Source organism: Nelumbo nucifera, chromosome 2, assembly GCF_055504915.1.
Source record: "Nelumbo nucifera cultivar China Antique chromosome 2, China Antique-T2T, whole genome shotgun sequence".
NCBI classification, from domain to species: domain Eukaryota; kingdom Viridiplantae; phylum Streptophyta; class Magnoliopsida; order Proteales; family Nelumbonaceae; genus Nelumbo; species Nelumbo nucifera.
Window position 1 is genome coordinate 113,401,343 of NC_142650.1, and position 18,545 is coordinate 113,419,887.

Here is an 18,545-nt window from a genome sequence, read left to right on the forward strand (position 1 = left end):
TGTTAAAAGATAAAAGAAAGGATATTTGCCAATTTTTCTCATAATTATGTATTTGTAAGTGATATGATGCTATAGATTAAACCAGTATATAATTTAAAGATATATAAAATAATAAAATGTGGGTTTATCTTATATCTATACAATTTTATTGCTTTTAATTACTATTATACTTATGAAATTACATGATATCATAAGTCGACCTTTTAAGAGATTGGAATCTTTCTCACTGTTTGGTTGGTGCATTACCCAATTCTTATGAGAACATTGGAATTGCAGAAGTACCCATTGGGTGGAAAAGTTGTAATTCCAGTAAAATGGATGAACTGAAATTCAATGTGTATTCGAATTCAGATGAATTGAACATATCCAAGCTCAACATTAGAATTCCAATTCACTTTCAATTTCCATGATCTGATGATCCAAATGTACCCTTGTAGAAAATGGAATGCTAACAGGCCGGGCCTCTTTGTTTTTCTAATAACTTTTCCTGTTTAAACTTTAATGGGTCGGGTTACAGACCCGGACCTCTTTCATTATTCCTCACATTCTTGAATGTTTCCATTAAGACCTCAAAAAGCAAACAAAGATCCACAAACTTCAAAGCTTAATTAAGAACAGAGTTGTTATTCTGTTACCAACCAATTGCAAACTTTGAAAGATGTCAATCGAGAATGATGGGGCAAGTCATCCAATTGTTATTAGTGGGCCACTAATTCCTCAATGGAGGGAGGAATGAGGAAATTCAGAGAGTACTAATTTGGCCATATGAGATGCGACATTTAGAGGATAAGTTAGATTCTCATAGGTGGTTGAATGTTAATATGATAATATCCCAAATGATGTTTCTCAGATGAAGGAAACAAACATACCAGATTTGCATTTGAAGCGTTTGATCAGGGATTCAATTCAAGTAGGAATTGTTTTAGATGAAAATCTTTTATTGGGGTTGGTGGATCATAAGAAGCAGATTTATCTTTTTGTGAAATTTGAGAAAATATTGTATCCAAATACTTTATATCAAGGTTGGATTGGACAGGGAAAACTGTTCTGGGTCTGGTTCTTGGGTCAAACGGTTCGACTGTCCGGTCCGAATGAATGGCCCACTCTGACAGAAAAAAAATTAAAAAACAGTCAAAATTATTATCTGGATCGACGGTTTGACCACCTGGATTAATGGTTCGTTAACCAAATCAATAGATTTTGACTAAAAAGCGGTGTGGGGTAAAATGGAACTGACCCAACCATTTGATGCGCAGTCCGATTTTGAAAACCAAACTTTATATTTGCAGAATGAGCAAGGATTCAAAAACTGAGGCCCACAGAATGAACCAAACTTGGCCTAAGATAGCTTCACTAGTATATTACTGTCTAGGAGAATACTTCCCCTTAAATGCGAGTTTGGCCTTTGAAAACATGGTGTTTCTGAAGATGAGAACCATTTGGTTCTTAACAAATATTAATGCTGACTCTCCAATTACTTCGAAGTGCTAAATGGGTCATTCATCATTACTTGCAATTGTGTCAAATGTTCTTGGTGCGGATTCATTGGAGAGGAAATCACTCAAAGAAAGTGGAAGTAACATACACATAAGAGAGAGAGAGATGCCGGAACGAAGTTGTCTGTAATTCAAAAATCAAATCCATGAATGATGAATCCACTCCTTCCGAGGCCCCAGATGGGGAGGCAGAGGACCGGCATTGGGGTTATTCACTCACCTTTTTGACAGGATCCGATGCTGTCTTCACCTGCCAAAACACCCCAAACAAAGGGTGTGTCGGTGGATCGGCTCAGAATGTCATTCCATATTATCAGTCTGTTTTAACTGACAAATGCTACAGAGAACCATGACATGGGTGCCTTCATGGACCATCCGACCAAAACAAATACAAAATTATTCCTCCAAATAAAATATGACTATGTATCATCTTTAACGTGATTGGTTATTTTTGAGATTTTTAATATATTTCAAAAATTCATTTTTATACTGAAAACTCATATTTTTAGTATATATCGATGACCCAATAATCGAGATGGTCAGTTGGTATCCCCTCCAATTTAGAACTACGGGATCAAACCCCATGAAACTGTAAACTTTCTATGGTTTGGCCAGTGGGCATTACATGCACCCTGCTCTGCCCCACCCTCAGATTTCCTTGTAATGTGTAGTATATAATATCAAAAAAAGAATAATGCATATCTTTATATTACCCAAAATACCCCTAAATGGTAATGGTTTCATAAATGACCAAAATGTCACCATCTTGTAGGCGAGGGGCCCACTTGAACTTATAATGTATGAACATGGGGGCAGATTAAAGTTAGGCTTTGGTGTATTAAATTCATGGTGTTGATCAACATTTAGAGCTTTGGAAACTACATAGACATTGGACAACCCAATTCAATATTTAGAATTTGGCATGACAACGAATAGCCAGATCGATCATCAATGCACTTTTAATTGAAGTGGGGATGAGAAATAGAGAGCTAATAGATTGATTAACATGTGTTAAGGGTATTCTGTCACATTAAAATTAAATAAGATGATCTCAAATTCAAATGTATTAGGGTCATTCTTATCATTTAGAAACTATTTCTAGGTCGAGTGCCCTACTCCTGTCATGAACAGATGGAGACTTGGAAAGAAGTGCAAGATTATTAAAGCCTTTTGACATAAGGTATTTAAAAGTTGGGGGGACTTCAGACACTGCCAATAAAAGTCAAGGGAGGTAAGGTTATGGATGGTTTCCTGTGAAGAAAAGATAGGTCAAAGAGGTTTTGAAAAACCAGCATGGATGAATTAACATTTCATGTCTAGTAAAGGGGGTAGTCATCATGTGTTGTAGTCCTCATCATCAGATGAACGATCTACAACCATTGATTAAGAGAGAGAGAGAATATGTGTAGGTCCCATTACACAATTCTTCTTGGTGGTTAAATTTGATTTCCATTAAATAAGGATTTGCGGGAATTTGGTATAACTAGTGAAGCCCTCCACATGCAAGTGAAGGGCCTCATAAACCTACTTTATTTATTGATTGATGTTTTCTCCCTTTATGATTTGGTAATAAAGGAACATTTTATTAATATCTATTGGATATATACCAAAAAAGGTGAAGCATAAAAATAACAAAATCTAAGAGTTTTTACTCACACTTACCCACATGAAATAGCAGCCACACACATGGAGAACATTTTATGTTCTTTCATCTTATTATGCATGGGGAGTAGATCTGTTCATGGGCCGAGTTTTTACTCTTCATAAACATGATTTTATTAGGCCTGAGCTTGAACCTGGCCCAACCAACGGGCCTATAACATGGGCCTGAGCCCGACCCTAATAAAAAGACTGAAGCTCGGGCCTGAGCCCAAAGCCCGACCTAACAGAATAAAGAACTCACTGCCAATGATTGTGTTCGTCAGTGTTGAGTTCGTGTCTGTGTGTGTGAGAGAAAGAGAGAGAGAGAGAGAGAGAGAGAGGATTCACCAGCCGGTGCTCAGTTTGCGGTGAGATGCAATTTTGATAGTGAAAAGAGGAGTCACTTTGCATCTGAGAGAGAGAGAGAGAGAGAGAGAGAGAGAGGACTTGCCGCTGCCGGTGCCTGTGTTCGCCGCATCGCCGGTGTCTGAGATTTGAAAGAGAAGAAGTGAAAAGAGGAACAAGAGAGAGAGAGAGAGAGAGAGAGAGAGAGAAGACTCACCGCCGATCTTCCGAAGTTGTTGCGCCGATGAATGTTTGCCGGTTCTACGGCTGCTTGAGAGTGTGAGGAGGATGTGAAGAGAAGAGAGGTTCGGCATTGGGCAATTTGGTTAACAGGAAATGTGGAAAGAGATGAATGAGAAGGGTTAGGATATTAGAGTTTTGGGGTTTAGTCTATAGGTCGGACCGGGCTATTTTGGCAAATCCCGAACCCAACTCGAATTTATTGTGGGCCAGGCTTTTTGGCCTGAGGTCAAGCCCACGGGCTCATTTGCATGTTCAAGCCTATCCGGGGGCCGGGCCGACCCCCCAGGCCACCCGACCCATGAACAGGTCTAATGGGGAGATGTCTTCCATGAACGGAGGTGGTGTTTTGTGGATAGGAGATCCGGAGTCCTTTTTGCCTAAGTATTATATTAATTACATAATACTATTAAATGGTACAATACTTATTTAAATAAACAAACACAGAGATCAAAGCGGATCAGCTACCAACACACGATGCCACTGCCAACAACATCCAAACCAGCCACTGCAGCCTGTTGGGACAGGGTTGGTGACGTTTTATTGATAATAGATCCCTATCCCAAACTGGATATATCAACCAACTGGTGACCTAACTGGTAGCAGATCTCGATTTCATTGTAGCGAAAACCTAAGATCAAATCCCGTTGCCACCAGGGTTACACAATGATACTAACCAAATTAGGTTAGACCAAGCACAAAGTTGCTGTGACCCATTTTACCCAAACAGAAAAATCAATAAAAAAGAGTTGTTGTGAGCAAGGGATCATGGAAATAGATGCCAAAATTAGGATGAAAAAGATCAAACATATGTATATAATCAAACTATAAGATGGCAAAATAATGAATAAATGAATCCTCTTAGAATCAGAAAACTTAAACTTTGGCATTAAGAAGGAGAAGGGAGATGGTCCCACTCCCATGAGAGCTATTATTAATTATTAATCAAGTAGAAGTAGTACTACTACTACCTACCAGCCGGCCTTTATTAAACAAAATTTGAAGATTGGTTTAATATCTATTAATCCCTAATAGTAATAGTAAAAGCTTGGTCGGCAGGCCTTCAGCCTTGTAAAGAAGGCTTTTTAAATTGTAGGACCCACCATACCAGAGACTTTTGGCATGCGATGGTGAGTGGCCGGAACAAGGCCGGCGGCCGTCGGGATCTCCAGGCCCAGAAGAAGGAAGAAAGATTGTCTGCGTCTGCGTGTGCCAACCAACTCCTCCACCGCCCAAAAAGATTCAATTCAAAGAACAGCTAAAAAGCAGCACTATGTGGGCCCCCACTACGGAGTGATGGTGCCCTGGTGTCCTTGTGGGCCCCCAGATATCACCATCCACGAGATGCGTCCGCTGTTGTCATCGACTCATCCCAGGCCCAGCCCCTTTTTTTTTTTTATTATTTTATTGGGGATTACCAAAATGGCCTCACGGATCAATCTGGCATCTGGGAGGTTCATGTATATGTAAGGAGTGTTCAATGGGGAATTTTGGCCCTTGATTAGAACCTAAGCAATTTATCAGTTGAAAGGTTTCCAGTCATTTTCCATGCTTGTAGCCAGTGATACCCTTTTTTTATCCCAACTGGCTGAAACACCCTTGCAAGAAAGAAACAAAAGTGGGATGCCTGAGATGGGTGTTGCAGTCCTACAGAGGGTGTTTTAGTAAATTCAGATGAAACAAGGCTATAATTGAGCATCGGCCATTGTCTTAGGAAAAGAAACAAAAGACCACAAATAAGAGCACAAGTGTTGAAGCTAAACAACTAGAAAAAGAAGCAACTTTTTCATTTTTTAAACTTCCCCATTTGCTGCTTTAACTATGTCCAGTTGCAAAACCATGATTGAGACCATACAAACTGACACACACACACACACACACTCCTCGAAGCATCACACCGTTAGGGAGCCATGGGCGACCCATTGATCAGATGGATGAAACAAGTATACAAACACAGGACTACTACTCTATGTACGACCAGACCACACACAGATCCTCCCCATGATTTAAAGAAACTATTGCACAACCAAGGAAAAATGGTCAGTTTTCTTGGGTTTTTTTATTCTTTTTTTACTTTTTTTGGGGGAATGCCAAGTCATCATCCTATGTGGAATTAACAAAAAGTTGGCGGGGAGGGGAGGGAGAGGTTGTGGGGGAGAGGGGGGTGGCTGCTCTGTCTTTTGCTTTTGAGTTACCACCACCTGCATTACTTCTCCTTTCCCATTCTTCTGAACATCCCTCTTTAGCATTCTTTTTTGTTTTCCTTCTCTACAATTCACTTCCCTTCATTCCTTCAAAACACATCTCGTCTCATCCCAACACCTATTCTCCATTTACAGTCCTCTGTCTTGTCTGAATTCTGAATCCAATGATCATAATATAGATCATAGAATTTCAATTATGGTAAGATTCCTACTGACCATAGAAGGATCCTACTTTCTGAATTCTTATTACTCAATTTTGATTCATCAACTTCTCTGTCTGAATTTTGAATTAAATGGTTATAATAGGTTTCTATTTCTTTTTCTGTTCCCCTTGATATTCGATTTATTCCAGGGAACTCCGGTAAACATCGTAGTTGGATCACATGTGTGGGCAGAAGATCCAGATATTGCATGGATTGATGGAGAAGTAACAGAGATCAAAGGGAATAATGCTACCATAGTTACTACAAATGGAAAAACAGTAAGCTGAACTGCTCATCAGTTAATCTCTATTGCTCCCACTGAATATGAATGTATAAGCAATCTGCAATAGACCTTTCATAGAAAAAACACAGAAACACACACTCACACAGACAGATGTGTCTGTTTGTATGTAAGCCCAGGATGAGCAATTTGAATCTGGAATAGTATAGAGCAATACAAGCTGTCAAAAGGGAATTCTACCATGCTAAACCAACGATGATCAAATGTCAGTTATATGCAAATTATGTTTCCATTAATGACAAAAGTCTATAGTTGTTAGATATCTGACCAGAGACAGAAATTATAAGAACAGAAGAATAGAAATATTTAACTAATGAACTAATGGTTAATGTGCAAATAACAATTAATCAAATAGTGAAGTTACTTTGCATATCCATTGTATCCTTGGGAAAGATGTCTCAGAAATGATAACCTCCAGAACTTTGGATCCTCCATTATCACATATATCTTGTATACACTAAATCTGAACTTTTACCAATTTCAGATTGTGGCCAATCTCTCCAGTATTTACCCAAAAGACATGGAAGCACCACCAGCTGGTGTTGATGACATGACCAAACTAGCCTATCTCCATGAGCCAGGAGTCCTACAGAATCTTGCTTCTCGGTTTGCTCTCAATGAGATATATGTAAGTCTACCAATTCTTACTTTAGTATTAAAAACTAATCAGTATATGCCATAGACAGAAATTTAGAAAACTAACAGTGAGTGCAACTAATAGACTTACACAGGGAACATCCTAATAGCAGTGAACCCTTTTCGAAGGATACCACATTTGTATGACGTCCATATGATGGAACAGTACAAGGGAGCTGCTTTTGGAGAGCTCAGTCCCCATCTTTTTGCTGTTGCAGATGCTTGTTACAGGTAGATTTGCAGATATTTGGGCAAGATCATACCAGGCCAATCCCAATTAGTTTGAATTAAGGCTTTTTAAGCTTAAGTTCATTTGTGGGTGGGACTGGACTAATATTTGTAGTTTGAATGATCTAATACATGGTATATTTATTCCATATATCAGGGCAATGATCAACGACCAAGGAAGTCAATCCATCCTAGTAAGCGGAGAGAGTGGGGCTGGTAAAACAGAGACAACAAAGATGCTTATGAGATATCTTGCTTTCATGGGGGGCAGATCAGGTACTGAGGGGAGGACAGTTGAACAACAAGTTTTGGAGGTGAGCATTAGTGTGCTTAATTTATACCATGAGAATTACATGAAGAAATATAGATTGAGTTATCTTTGAACAATGTATTACAGTCCAATCCTGTCTTGGAAGCATTTGGCAATGCCAAAACTGTGAAGAACAACAACTCCAGGTAAGAAATTCAGATGCTCTTCCACTTTATATTTCAATTTTCAAGAAATCTTCATGACAAAGGGATTATATGTATCAGTCGTTTTGGTAAATTTGTTGAGATCCAATTTAATAAATATGGAAAGATCTCTGGAGCTGCTGTCCGTACATATCTTCTTGAACGGTCACGTGTTTGCCAGGTCTCTGATCCTGAGAGGAACTATCATTGCTTTTACATGCTTTGTGCAGCACCACCAGAGGTATTCCTTGTCCTGAATTAATCCTTCTACCTGCTGAATAATGTATAACGTAGTCACACAATAAACATGACAATGCTATTACCTGATTTGAGCCAATTGACCAGCTAACAGTCATAGTTCCTCACAGGATGTAAAGAAATTCAAGCTGGGGGATCCAAGGGCATTCCACTATCTAAATCAAACAAACTGTTATGAAGTAGAAAATGTGAATGATGCCAGGGAATATCTAGAAACCAGAAATGCCATGGATATTGTCGGGATCAGCCAGGAAGAACAGGTGCTGTATTGGAAAAGGAAAAAAAAGGAAAAGATCAAAACCTATTTGAATTAACACAGTTTTCCTTGTGCAGGAAGCAATATTCCAGGTAGTAGCTGCAATCCTTCATCTTGGGAACATTGAGTTCATCAAAGGAAAGGAAGTAGATTCTTCCAAATTGAAGGATGAGAAATCACTCTTCCATCTTCAGACTGCTGCTGAGCTGCTCATGTGAACTCCTTCAGCCACCTAAATGAAATCTTGCTTTCCAGTTCACTAATGCGTGCTTCCCCCCCTAATCTGTTCCTCATATAGAACTTAATGTTTCTAACCAGGTGTGATGAGAAAGCCCTAGAAGATTCACTTTGCCAGCGTGTCATAGTTACACCTGATGGTAACATTACGAAACCTCTTGATCCGGCTTCAGCTGTATTAAATCGCGATGCCCTCGCAAAGACTGTGTACTCTAGGCTATTTGACTGGTAATTACGTTCATGGGAACCAATACTAAATTAATTTTTGCAAGTTATATATCATCCTCCAGGATAGCAGTTCATGGGAACCAATACATATGCGAAATTGAGCATGCACAAACATGCTAATTTTGTCAATAATACTTTGCTGGATCAACATGTCACAAAAGGCTAGACTGGACCAAAAGTTTAGGTGTGCTCAGAAGCATGTTCGCTCATGAAAATTGCTTGATTCAACTAGGTTCAATATAATTTTTTGGTCAATTTTTGAATCAATTCACTTCAATGAGTTCAACACTAGTGTCTTATTTTAGTAATTAACTTTTATAACAAATTCAAGGGATTTTTATGCTATCTACTTTTCTTTTTTGTTCATCTATTAGAATTTCGTTTTCTATGCTCCAAGTTTCTTCTGATCTTATCAGGAAATAATGTTCTAATTGAGGTTCTAAATTTTTCCCACTTTGAGTTCTTCAATGATTTTATCTATGAATCAACTAAAACAACTTCCTGTTTCCAAACTGAGTCAAGTTCTCTAATTTCTTCTTCTTTCTAATTTTTGTTAGAGGGAATCAGTAATGCTGATCATTAGTCATAATGCCACTATTAGACCTTCTATAGATATTTTTTGTAGGTTTTTTATTCTGTAGTTTTGGTCTCCCCCAAGTGAAGGCTGGATGAAACTTAACTTCAATAGAAGTAGTTTTGGTAATCTGGGTCCCTCTGGAATTGGAGAAGTAATTAGGAATGGGAGTGGGATCATTTGTCTTGTTTTCGGGCCTATTGGACAGGGTCATTCTGTGAGAGCTGAGCTCTTGGTGGCTATTGTTGGGGTGCAAAAAACCAAGGAAATGGGGATTACAAGATTAATAGTAGAAGGAGATTCTAAAATAGTCATTGGCTTGCTGAAAAAAAGAGAAGGGGTACTATGGAAATTCAGAGATGATCTCAGGCAGTTCAAGCTGCTGTCAAGACATATGCAAATCCAGTTAAGATGGGTGAGGAGGTCTGCTAATGGTTTGGCAGATGGCTTAGCTAAACAAGGGGTGAAGTTAATAAACATATTTGTTTTGGTCTCAATGTTAGTTGGGTAGTGGGGCTTTCTGCTGTATTGGGTGTTATCTCTAACAACTTCTTGTTGTACTATTCTCTTTTTAAGTTCTAATAAACCTCTTTAAGTTGCTGATTAAAAAAAAAAGATATGTTTTGAAGTTAGAACAATTTGGTGTTCATGATTTCCTTTTACTAACCCTAATCTATTATAGTAGAGTTGACTTGGTAAAAGAATGAATGCAACAAATACAGCATGATGCTCATTTTTATGATCCCTTGCAGGATTGTGGATAAAATCAACAGTTCTATTGGTCAGGATCCTAGTGCAGAGAACATAATTGGAGTTCTTGACATCTATGGATTTGAGAGCTTCAAAGTTAACAGGTAAAACATACTGTTTCTTGAGGCTTCTCAAAAGATTGGCATTTTAAGCTTTCACCCAAGTATCAGTCGGATTTCATAATATGCATGAAGTTTCATACTGTGCATGGTGTGGCAGTTTTGAGCAGCTCTGCATCAACCTCACAAATGAAAAGTTGCAACAACATTTTAATCAAGTAAGCATAGAAAAAATCTCAAGACTGGTACGCATATCCAAATAAAAGGTATTATGCAGTTATTGAGAACTGATGAACCTATGTGTCTCACAGCACGTATTTAAAATGGAGCAAGAAGAGTACACAAGGGAAGAGATCAACTGGAGTTACGTAGAGTTCGTAGATAACCAAGATGTGCTGGATCTTATAGAGAAGGTATCTGATCCAAGTCAATTTTGTATCATTGTGGTGATATTGCTACATATCTAGATTAGGAAAAAGGGAACAAAACATACTGATAATTTATGCATGTATGCAGAAACCAGGAGGGATAATCGCTCTTCTTGATGAAGCATGGTACACACCTCTAACTTTTGATGATATTAACATTTCCACATGTTTTCAAAAGATAACGACAATGGGACAAAAATCTACTTCAATTTTAGCGAATGTTTTAATTCAAATTTTACAATTAGGTAAACATTCCAATTTAGTAGTTGATGACTTGGTGTTTCATTCCATTATGTATCTACTTCAATACCCCTTCTTGCTGCACCCAGCAACCCTATCTATCTCTCTTCACTATCTCCTTTCTCCTGCTTTGAATTAAAAGTGTAAGCCACAAAGACAATTTAATTCTTGTTGACTATTAGATTTGCTTAAATTCTAGTGCAGTATGTAATTCAATACTTGATTTTATGTTTCACTCCATGAAGTATCTTACTCAATATATCTTGTTGCCACCTAGCAATCCATGAAGTATCTCCCTCCCTCCCTCCCTCTCTCTGGATTATAAAGTAGTCAAGGCTATAAAGGCATTATAAACTCTTATTGACTATTACATTGGTTTAATCTTTGGTGCAGTATGTTTCCCAAGTCCACCCATGAGACATTTGCACAAAAGATGTATCAGACATATAAAGGACATAAGCGCTTCAGCAAACCAAAGCTTGCTCGGACAGACTTCACCATCAACCATTATGCTGGTGATGTAAGCAAATTCTGAAATTGTGACTAAACCTTCAAATTATTTATCTTTATAATAATTAGTCGGTTACTTGTTCTAAGAGTTTACATTCAACAGGTTACCTACCAAGCAGATCAATTCCTAGACAAAAATAAGGATTATGTTGTAGCAGAACATCAAGCTCTATTGAATGCCTCCAAGTGCTCTTTTGTTGCAAATCTCTTCCCTCCATTGCCTGAGGAAACGTCAAAGCAATCCAAGTTTTCATCAATCGGCACCCGTTTCAAGGTAAGCTGGGACTTCACAAAGTAGAAACTTAAAAGTCAATACTTAAACATCTTGATTCTGACTCACTAGTACTATTCTCAAAATCACACCAGCAACAATTGCAATCTTTAATGGAAACTTTAAGCACAACGGAGCCGCACTACATCAGATGTGTAAAGCCAAACACTGTTTTAAAGCCTGGAATCTTCGAAAGTTTCAACGTATTAAACCAGTTAAGATGTGGGGTGAGTTCCATCCACTACTATAATCCAATTCAATGATTTTCACTTTGTTCTCTCTCTCTCTCTAATTTTATAACTAATATTTTTTTCTGGTGGGCACTGTGGCAGGGTGTCCTAGAGGCAATTAGAATAAGTTGTGCTGGGTATCCCACAAAGAGAACATTTGATGAATTCCTTGATCGTTTTGGAATGCTTGCTCCGGATGTTCTAGATGGGTACAAGTTTCTGGCTCCCCCCCCCCCCCCACCTCCAAAAAGGATAAGAATAGTAAAATAAACTTTAAGATTTGGTTTGTAAGATAGGATCCAAAAGATATAGCCTCTTAATTGGTACAATAATGCAACTTGACCTACCTACTCAATGTAAAATGAGCAACTATTTGCATCAGTAATCTCATCTTCAATAAAAAGTCATAACAGATTAAGTTCTTTATTCCATGGCAGCTCTGATGAAAAATCAGCCTGTATAGCCATCTGTGACAGAATGGGTTTGAAGGGCTACCAGGTATGTCCAAGAGAGGAAACTCAAGAGAAAAATAATAATAAATTTAATAAAAATTATTATCCATATCCATGACTTTTCAAAGGAAACTAATTAATTGAAATTTTTCATATATTAATTTGCTATTTCAGATTGGGAAAACAAAGGTGTTTCTCAGAGCTGGGCAGATGGCTGAATTAGATGCAAGACGAATTGAAGTCTTAGCTAATGCTGCAAGACGCATCCAGAGGCAAATCCGCACTTACCTCACTAGGAAGGAGTTCATTGCCCTACGGCAGGCCACCATTCATTTACAGAAACGATGGAGAGGTTTCTTATTTCTAAAGCAATTTTATATTACACATGAAAAATAAGAAGGAATCATTAAAATCATAAAAGCTGAGTTCATACAAAGCTAAGAGATCCAGCTCACAAAAAATTAAAATAAAGCTAAGGAATCCATTATCTGGACAGTGAACTGATCTTCTTTTCTTGCTTTTGCATTATACAGGGCGGCTTGCACGCAAGTTATATGAACATATGAGAAGAGAAGATGCCTCAATTCGAGTGCAAAAACATGCACGTGCTCATACAGCTAGAAAAGCATATAAAGAGTTGCGGGCATCGGCAATAGTTATTCAAACTGGTTTGCGTGCAATGGCAGCTTACAAGGAATACAGTTACAGAAAGAGAACCAAGGCTGCAATCATTGTTCAGGTAGTAACATGATTCCTCTACCTTGGACTTCTATAGTTTTATCCTTGGAAACCTCAAATCTGGATAGAAGAACAGAAATAATTGGAAAGAGATCAAACAATCTAAGTCATGAAAACCTAATCTATTAATTCTTCCTTTTTACAGACTCGGTGCCGTAGATTCCAAGCTCTTTCTGCTTACAAACAGAAGAAAAAGGCTGCTATTACACTTCAGTGTCTCTGGAGGGCTAGGGTAGCAAGGAAGGAACTTAGAAAGCTAAGAATGGTAATCTCTTTCTTCTTTCTACAGCCAAACTTTCTATTCTGTTTAAAGAAATCTTCTCAGCTATTTTTTAGATCCAGTTTTTCTGTGATGACTATGTGGAAAGAAAGACAGTTTGAAAAGATAAAGGTTGACTGGTGCAATTTCCAATGTAGGCTGCTAGAGAAACAGGAGCACTTAAAGAAGCGAAGGATAAACTGGAGAAGCGTGTTGAAGAGCTGACATGGCGACTAGAATTCGAAAAGCACATGAGGGTACCATTCTCTCCTTCCCTCTCTATTTCTTGCCCAACATGAGAATTGAAAGATTCATCAAGAACAATGCAACAGCTCTTCCTTCTATATTGATACATTTTTCAAACTGGTACCTGCCACCAACAAATTGTTTGGTTATGGTGGGCAGCCGGCAGCCAGGCAACCAAGTCAAACAGAACCTTATAGTATTGGTTAGTCAATTTGAGTTGTCCATAGCACTGTTGAAAGTACTAAATCAATGAGTTTTTAATTCATAATGATATTAAGGGCCATTACTCAATGTTGGTCCCAGATGTCGAGGGTCTTAGGAGGGGTGGACTGGATATAGACAAAACATCTAGCATTTTCTTGCATTGAAGTGGCTGCCCCAAGACTCAAACCCACATTCTCACACTTGTCACTTGTCAGCCTCAGATTTTACAACATCACCTAACTCAGAATGATGTGGATAGATAATATCAGAATCCCTTGAGTCATTACTAACAGTGTTGGATTGTGCAAGTATGCAAGAAAGTCTTTTACAATAAAGATCCTAAACATTGACACTAAGTGCAAGTGAACATGGTCCTCTTGTGCTTATTCTATTATTCATTTTCTTCTTGTAGGTTGACCTTGAAGAAGCAAAAGGTCAAGAGATTGCAAAATTACAATCTGCTTTGCATGAAATGCAAGAGCAATTGGATGAAGCTCAAGCTGCAATCATCAGGGAGAAAGAAGCAGCAAAAATAGCCATTGAACAAGCACCTCCAGTCATCATAGAAGTACCTGTTGTTGACAACACCAAGCTAGAGTTCCTGACAAACCGCAATGAGGAACTTGAGGTAAAATCTTAAGGCTCCCCATCTTCTACTTTTGGAAGAATATCTACATTATATAATGACCAAGTATGAATTATGACTGACCAGGATGAGTTAAGTGAGTTAAAGAAGAGGGTTGAAGAATTTGAAAGAAGATATTCTGAGGTCCAAAGAGAAAGTGAATCAAGGCTTAAAGAGGCAGAAGAATCACAATCAAGAGTATCTCAGTTGCAAGAGACTATTGAAAGGTAATAAAACTAAATGCTACTAAATTTCTAGTCAATTGACATTTTAACAATCACAAATGAATTTTGACTCCTTATCTTTGCCTTCAGACTAGAATTGAACTTGTCCAACTTGGAATCTGAGAACCAGGTTTTGCGTCAGCAAGCTTTGGTTGCATCAACAAATGATGAGCTCTCTGAAGCAGTGAAGATGTAAGAATCTAAAATATGAAACTTGTTTTTATCTGCATTCTTGAAAACAAGGCTGAAGAAAGGAAAACTTTTGAAACTGGAGTTGACAAGAAAGCTGAACAGTTTAACTAAATTCAAAATTAGGTTGACTGTAACTCCAACATAACTTTTTATTGACATGCTGGTTTAATTGAGTTGACTTGGTTAAGTGTAATCCTCTATCGGTTCATCTTTTTTTTGCACATATTAACTTATAGAATCATAGCACTATAATGTTCCCAATTTGGTTATCTTTGGTTTCAAAAGACAGAAGTTATTGCATTCTGAAAGAGACTCACTTCTATACAGCCTTGAGAGCAAAATTGCAAAGTTGGAGTCTGAGAATGAAATCCTTCGCAATCAGGCACCTGTCATAGTAGAGAAATTGGTTACAACTGACCAGATGCAGCCAGAAGTTACCAAGGTACACTAGTGGCAAAACTTCCCTTAATATTTCTACAGTCTTTTCATTCACATAACCTTGTTAATGGTGCAGAGTTTTGAAAATGGACATCAAACAGAAGAAGTTAAGACAACAAAAGTATGTTCAGCATTATTTGGTGAAATTTTGTCACAGAAAAGGCTACTGATAAGCAACGAAAGTTATTTAAATTTTGTTAATAATCTAACAAGTATTCTGTTTTGGCAGGAGTCAACACCTCTTGTAATTCCCCTCAGTAAACAAAAATCCCTAACAGACAGGCAACAAGTATGTATCCAAAACCTAACAGTACTACATGAAGAAGGCAACAGTTATTGCTTGTTTGACCTCAATTACTGACTGACCATTATTATTGTTCTTCTTGTAACAAGGAAAACCATGACACACTTATAAAGTGTCTAGTGGAAGATAAGCGATTTGACAAGAACAGGCCCGCTGCTGCTTGTATTGTCTATAAATCACTTCTTCAGTGGAGGTCCTTTGAAGCAGAAAAGACAAACATATTTGATCGAATTATTCACACAATCCGTTCATCTGTTGAGGTGGTGGCATTCAGTAACCCCAACATATGACATTTTGTGGATATCTTCTTGTTAGATTAATCAAAATGGATTTGGTATGTGACATTGATTTCCTTCATTATTCATTACAGAATCAGGAGAACATAAGTGAACTTGCATACTGGCTCTCTACAACATCTACCCTTTTGTTTCTTCTACAAAATACACTCAAGGCAGGCAATTCATCAAGCACACTTTCCCACCGTAGCAGAACCTCACCAACCACCTTGTTTGGTAGAATGGCTCAAGTAAAATCTCTTTCTATTAAAATTCTTTTAACTTCATTTCTTCTGTTTCACAAGAATGTGGAGGAGAAAAAGTTATAATGGTTGAACCATGTTGTCAGGGCCTTCGCTCATCACCATCAAGCATGGGGATTTCAAGTGGCTACAGTGGAATGGTAGGAAAGCCAGACATCCAATCAAGAGTTGAAGCCAAATATCCTGCTCTACTATTTAAGCAACATCTAACTGCATATGTTGAGAAAATATATGGGATGATCCGGGACAGTTTGAAGAAAGAGATTACTCCATTCCTGAATCTGTGTATACAGGTAAGTAGTTAACACAAGCATGAAGTTTGCAATTCAAGAAAAGGAATAAAGCATGCCTTGCACCTTTCAACACCTAGATACTTGTATTAACAGGCACCAAGATCTGCGAGGGCTAGATCAGTAAGAGGGTCATCTAAAAATATCCATTCAAATATGGTTGCAAAGCAACAAGCATCAAGCATACATTGGCAAAGCATTGTTGGGTGCCTAGATCGTACCTTGGGTATAATGTGTAATAATTATGTAAGTAGGAACCTTCAATCTGCTACTTTTTCCAAGTAAGATGGATCAGAATGAAGATTGCTTAGTGTTTGATGATCAATGTCTGAGATGTGCAGGTCCCTTCCATGATCATAAGGAAAACCTTCTGTCAGGTGTTCTCCTTCATAAATGTGCAGCTTTTCAACAGGTGTGCAACTTCTACCAATTCTGAAATACAGAATACCAGAAAATTCTTTAGCAATTTGGTATCCATATAATCAATTAGAACTTGACCATCTAAGCAACACTATTCTCATGGATTCCTTCTGCAGTTTATTGCTTCGCCGTGAATGTTGCTCATTTAGCAATGGAGAATATGTAAAAGCTGGCTTACAAGAACTAGAGCAGTGGTGCTCCAAAGCAACAGACCAGGTAAGTTCTCCTATCCAAGCCATTTTATTCCATGATAAATGGGGCCAAAAGGCCCAAAACAAAGAAAAGCAAAGATGCTTACAGAAGTCCTCTGTGTTGCAGTTTGCCGGACCATCATGGGATGAACTCCAGCATGTGAGGCAGGCAATTGGATTTTTGGTATGTAAATTTGATTTTTGCTCATCAATTTACTGCCTGATTGCAAGAATATGAATTCCCTAAAAATTTTTCTTTCCTGTGTGCAGGTTTCACATCAAAAGCCTCAGAAGTCCTTGGATGAGATCACTAATGAAATTTGCCCGGTAAATTGCACAAAATTGCATCTTTATAGTAACTGATCAAGCATATTATAGAAATTCAATTTTCTCTAGGAGTACAGCTGAACGTAATTTTCTATGAACAAAATCCATTAAACTAAGCAAATTTTCCCAGGTTTTAAGCATTCCACAGATATATCGCATTGGAACAATGTTCTGGGATGACAAATATGGGACCCAAGGATTATCTCAAGATGTAAGTATCCGTTAAAATAAACTTATCAATTTCTTAGAGCATTACCACCTATTCTTTTCCATTTTCCCCATAATGGTTGGGAGTCATTAGAAGGAAGATTAAGAAGAATGTGTTTCTACTTCTGAGTTCTGACAACACACTTTCATGCTCACAATGTCCGAAAATGTACCCAACAAAAGGTTGAGCCCTGGTCATGCATTTAATGCCTTTTGTTATTCTTCTAGCATGCCTAACAGGAGATCCCAATAAAGTAGAATTCCTAATTCACTGGTTCTTGGAATCTTAAACCACTTTTATACATCTCAGGCACATGAAAGAATTAAAATAGAACCCTAATCATGCATTTTTACACAATTGTGTGCTCAGGTTATTGGCAAGATGAGGACTCTGATGACAGAAGATTCAATTAGCATGCCAAATAATTCTTTCTTGCTCGATGTCGATTCAAGGTAATCAACCATAGAACCCTACTAAAACATAACAACTCACAGGAGTTTCAAGTATAACACCACTAAATTTCGGTTACTTATTTTGAAAATTGCAGCATACCTTTCTCTCTGGAAGAGATATCAAGAGCCTTTCTTGACATAAACCTATCCGACGTCGACCCACCTCCTCTTCTCCGTCAGAACTCCGAGTTCCATTTCCTGTTGCAGCGAACAGATTGAGAAACCCATTTCTGTGGCACCGCCACCACCAACATACAAAAAAGAATACAGATGAAGGAAAGAAAGATTGTTAATTTTTATATATTGTTTTCTTTTCATTCTTTTTTAACAAGTGAACGAGTGTTCGGAATGTAAATTTTCTTTTTTTTTTTTGTTTACATCAACAATTTTTCCATTCAGAGTTGTGCCACTGGATTGAGGCATTCAGAGTGATTCTTTTATAGTGAAGAGTGAAGACAAGAATGTTTTTTTCCTCTTTTTTTTAATTTTTGGAATGCAATTAAAAAAGGAAACAAGAAAGAGAGAGTATTTGTTGATTCTCCATGTCTCTTCTGCATACTTTAAAGAGGTTGTTGATAATTAACCAAGCTTTATTAATTGTTATCAATTGCAGGCCAAACCCTAACAAAGCTTCCGAAACCTCTAAAAA

General features: G+C 37.9%; 1 protein-coding gene and 1 long non-coding RNA gene across 4 annotated transcripts; one reads left to right on the plus strand and one right to left on the minus strand.

The window, feature by feature from the left end:
• Window positions 1–5,879: 5,879 nt before the first annotated feature.
• Window positions 5,880–18,437, plus strand: LOC104611150 (myosin-12-like). Of its 2 annotated transcripts, XM_010278083.3 has the most exons (40): window positions 5,880–6,125; window positions 6,279–6,407; window positions 6,915–7,058; window positions 7,152–7,297; window positions 7,452–7,608; window positions 7,692–7,750; window positions 7,829–7,988; window positions 8,116–8,265; window positions 8,339–8,475; window positions 8,580–8,726; window positions 10,053–10,154; window positions 10,270–10,327; window positions 10,421–10,522; window positions 10,626–10,663; window positions 11,171–11,297; window positions 11,391–11,561; window positions 11,654–11,785; window positions 11,891–11,997; window positions 12,226–12,286; window positions 12,415–12,592; window positions 12,774–12,979; window positions 13,124–13,243; window positions 13,396–13,494; window positions 14,100–14,315; window positions 14,400–14,539; window positions 14,627–14,728; window positions 15,056–15,170; window positions 15,243–15,287; window positions 15,396–15,455; window positions 15,560–15,730; window positions 15,841–15,996; window positions 16,095–16,301; window positions 16,395–16,544; window positions 16,640–16,710; window positions 16,835–16,934; window positions 17,037–17,093; window positions 17,180–17,236; window positions 17,367–17,447; window positions 17,814–17,896; window positions 17,992–18,437. In XM_010278083.3, exons 1-40 carry the CDS (start codon window positions 6,123–6,125, stop codon window positions 18,113–18,115), a joined length of 4,668 nt encoding a protein of 1,555 aa, XP_010276385.1. In that variant the 5' UTR covers window positions 5,880–6,122; the 3' UTR covers window positions 18,116–18,437. The 2 variants fall into 2 exon arrangements, with proteins under 2 accessions (XP_010276385.1, XP_019055618.1); XM_019200073.2 differs by lacking the exons at window positions 5,880–6,125; window positions 6,279–6,407; window positions 6,915–7,058; window positions 7,152–7,297; window positions 7,452–7,608 and having other exon boundaries at window positions 7,698–7,750; window positions 7,929–7,988.
• LOC148802829 (uncharacterized) lies at window positions 11,436–18,137 on the minus strand. Of its 2 annotated transcripts, none has more exons than XR_016082639.1 (4): window positions 17,997–18,137; window positions 16,520–16,730; window positions 15,046–15,114; window positions 11,436–11,572 (listed from the first exon to the last, which is right to left on the minus strand). It is a non-coding gene; the product is annotated as an uncharacterized LOC148802829 (long non-coding RNA). The 2 variants fall into 2 exon arrangements; XR_016082640.1 differs by lacking the exon at window positions 11,436–11,572 and adding an exon at window positions 14,244–14,358.
• Window positions 18,438–18,545: the final 108 nt, after the last annotated feature.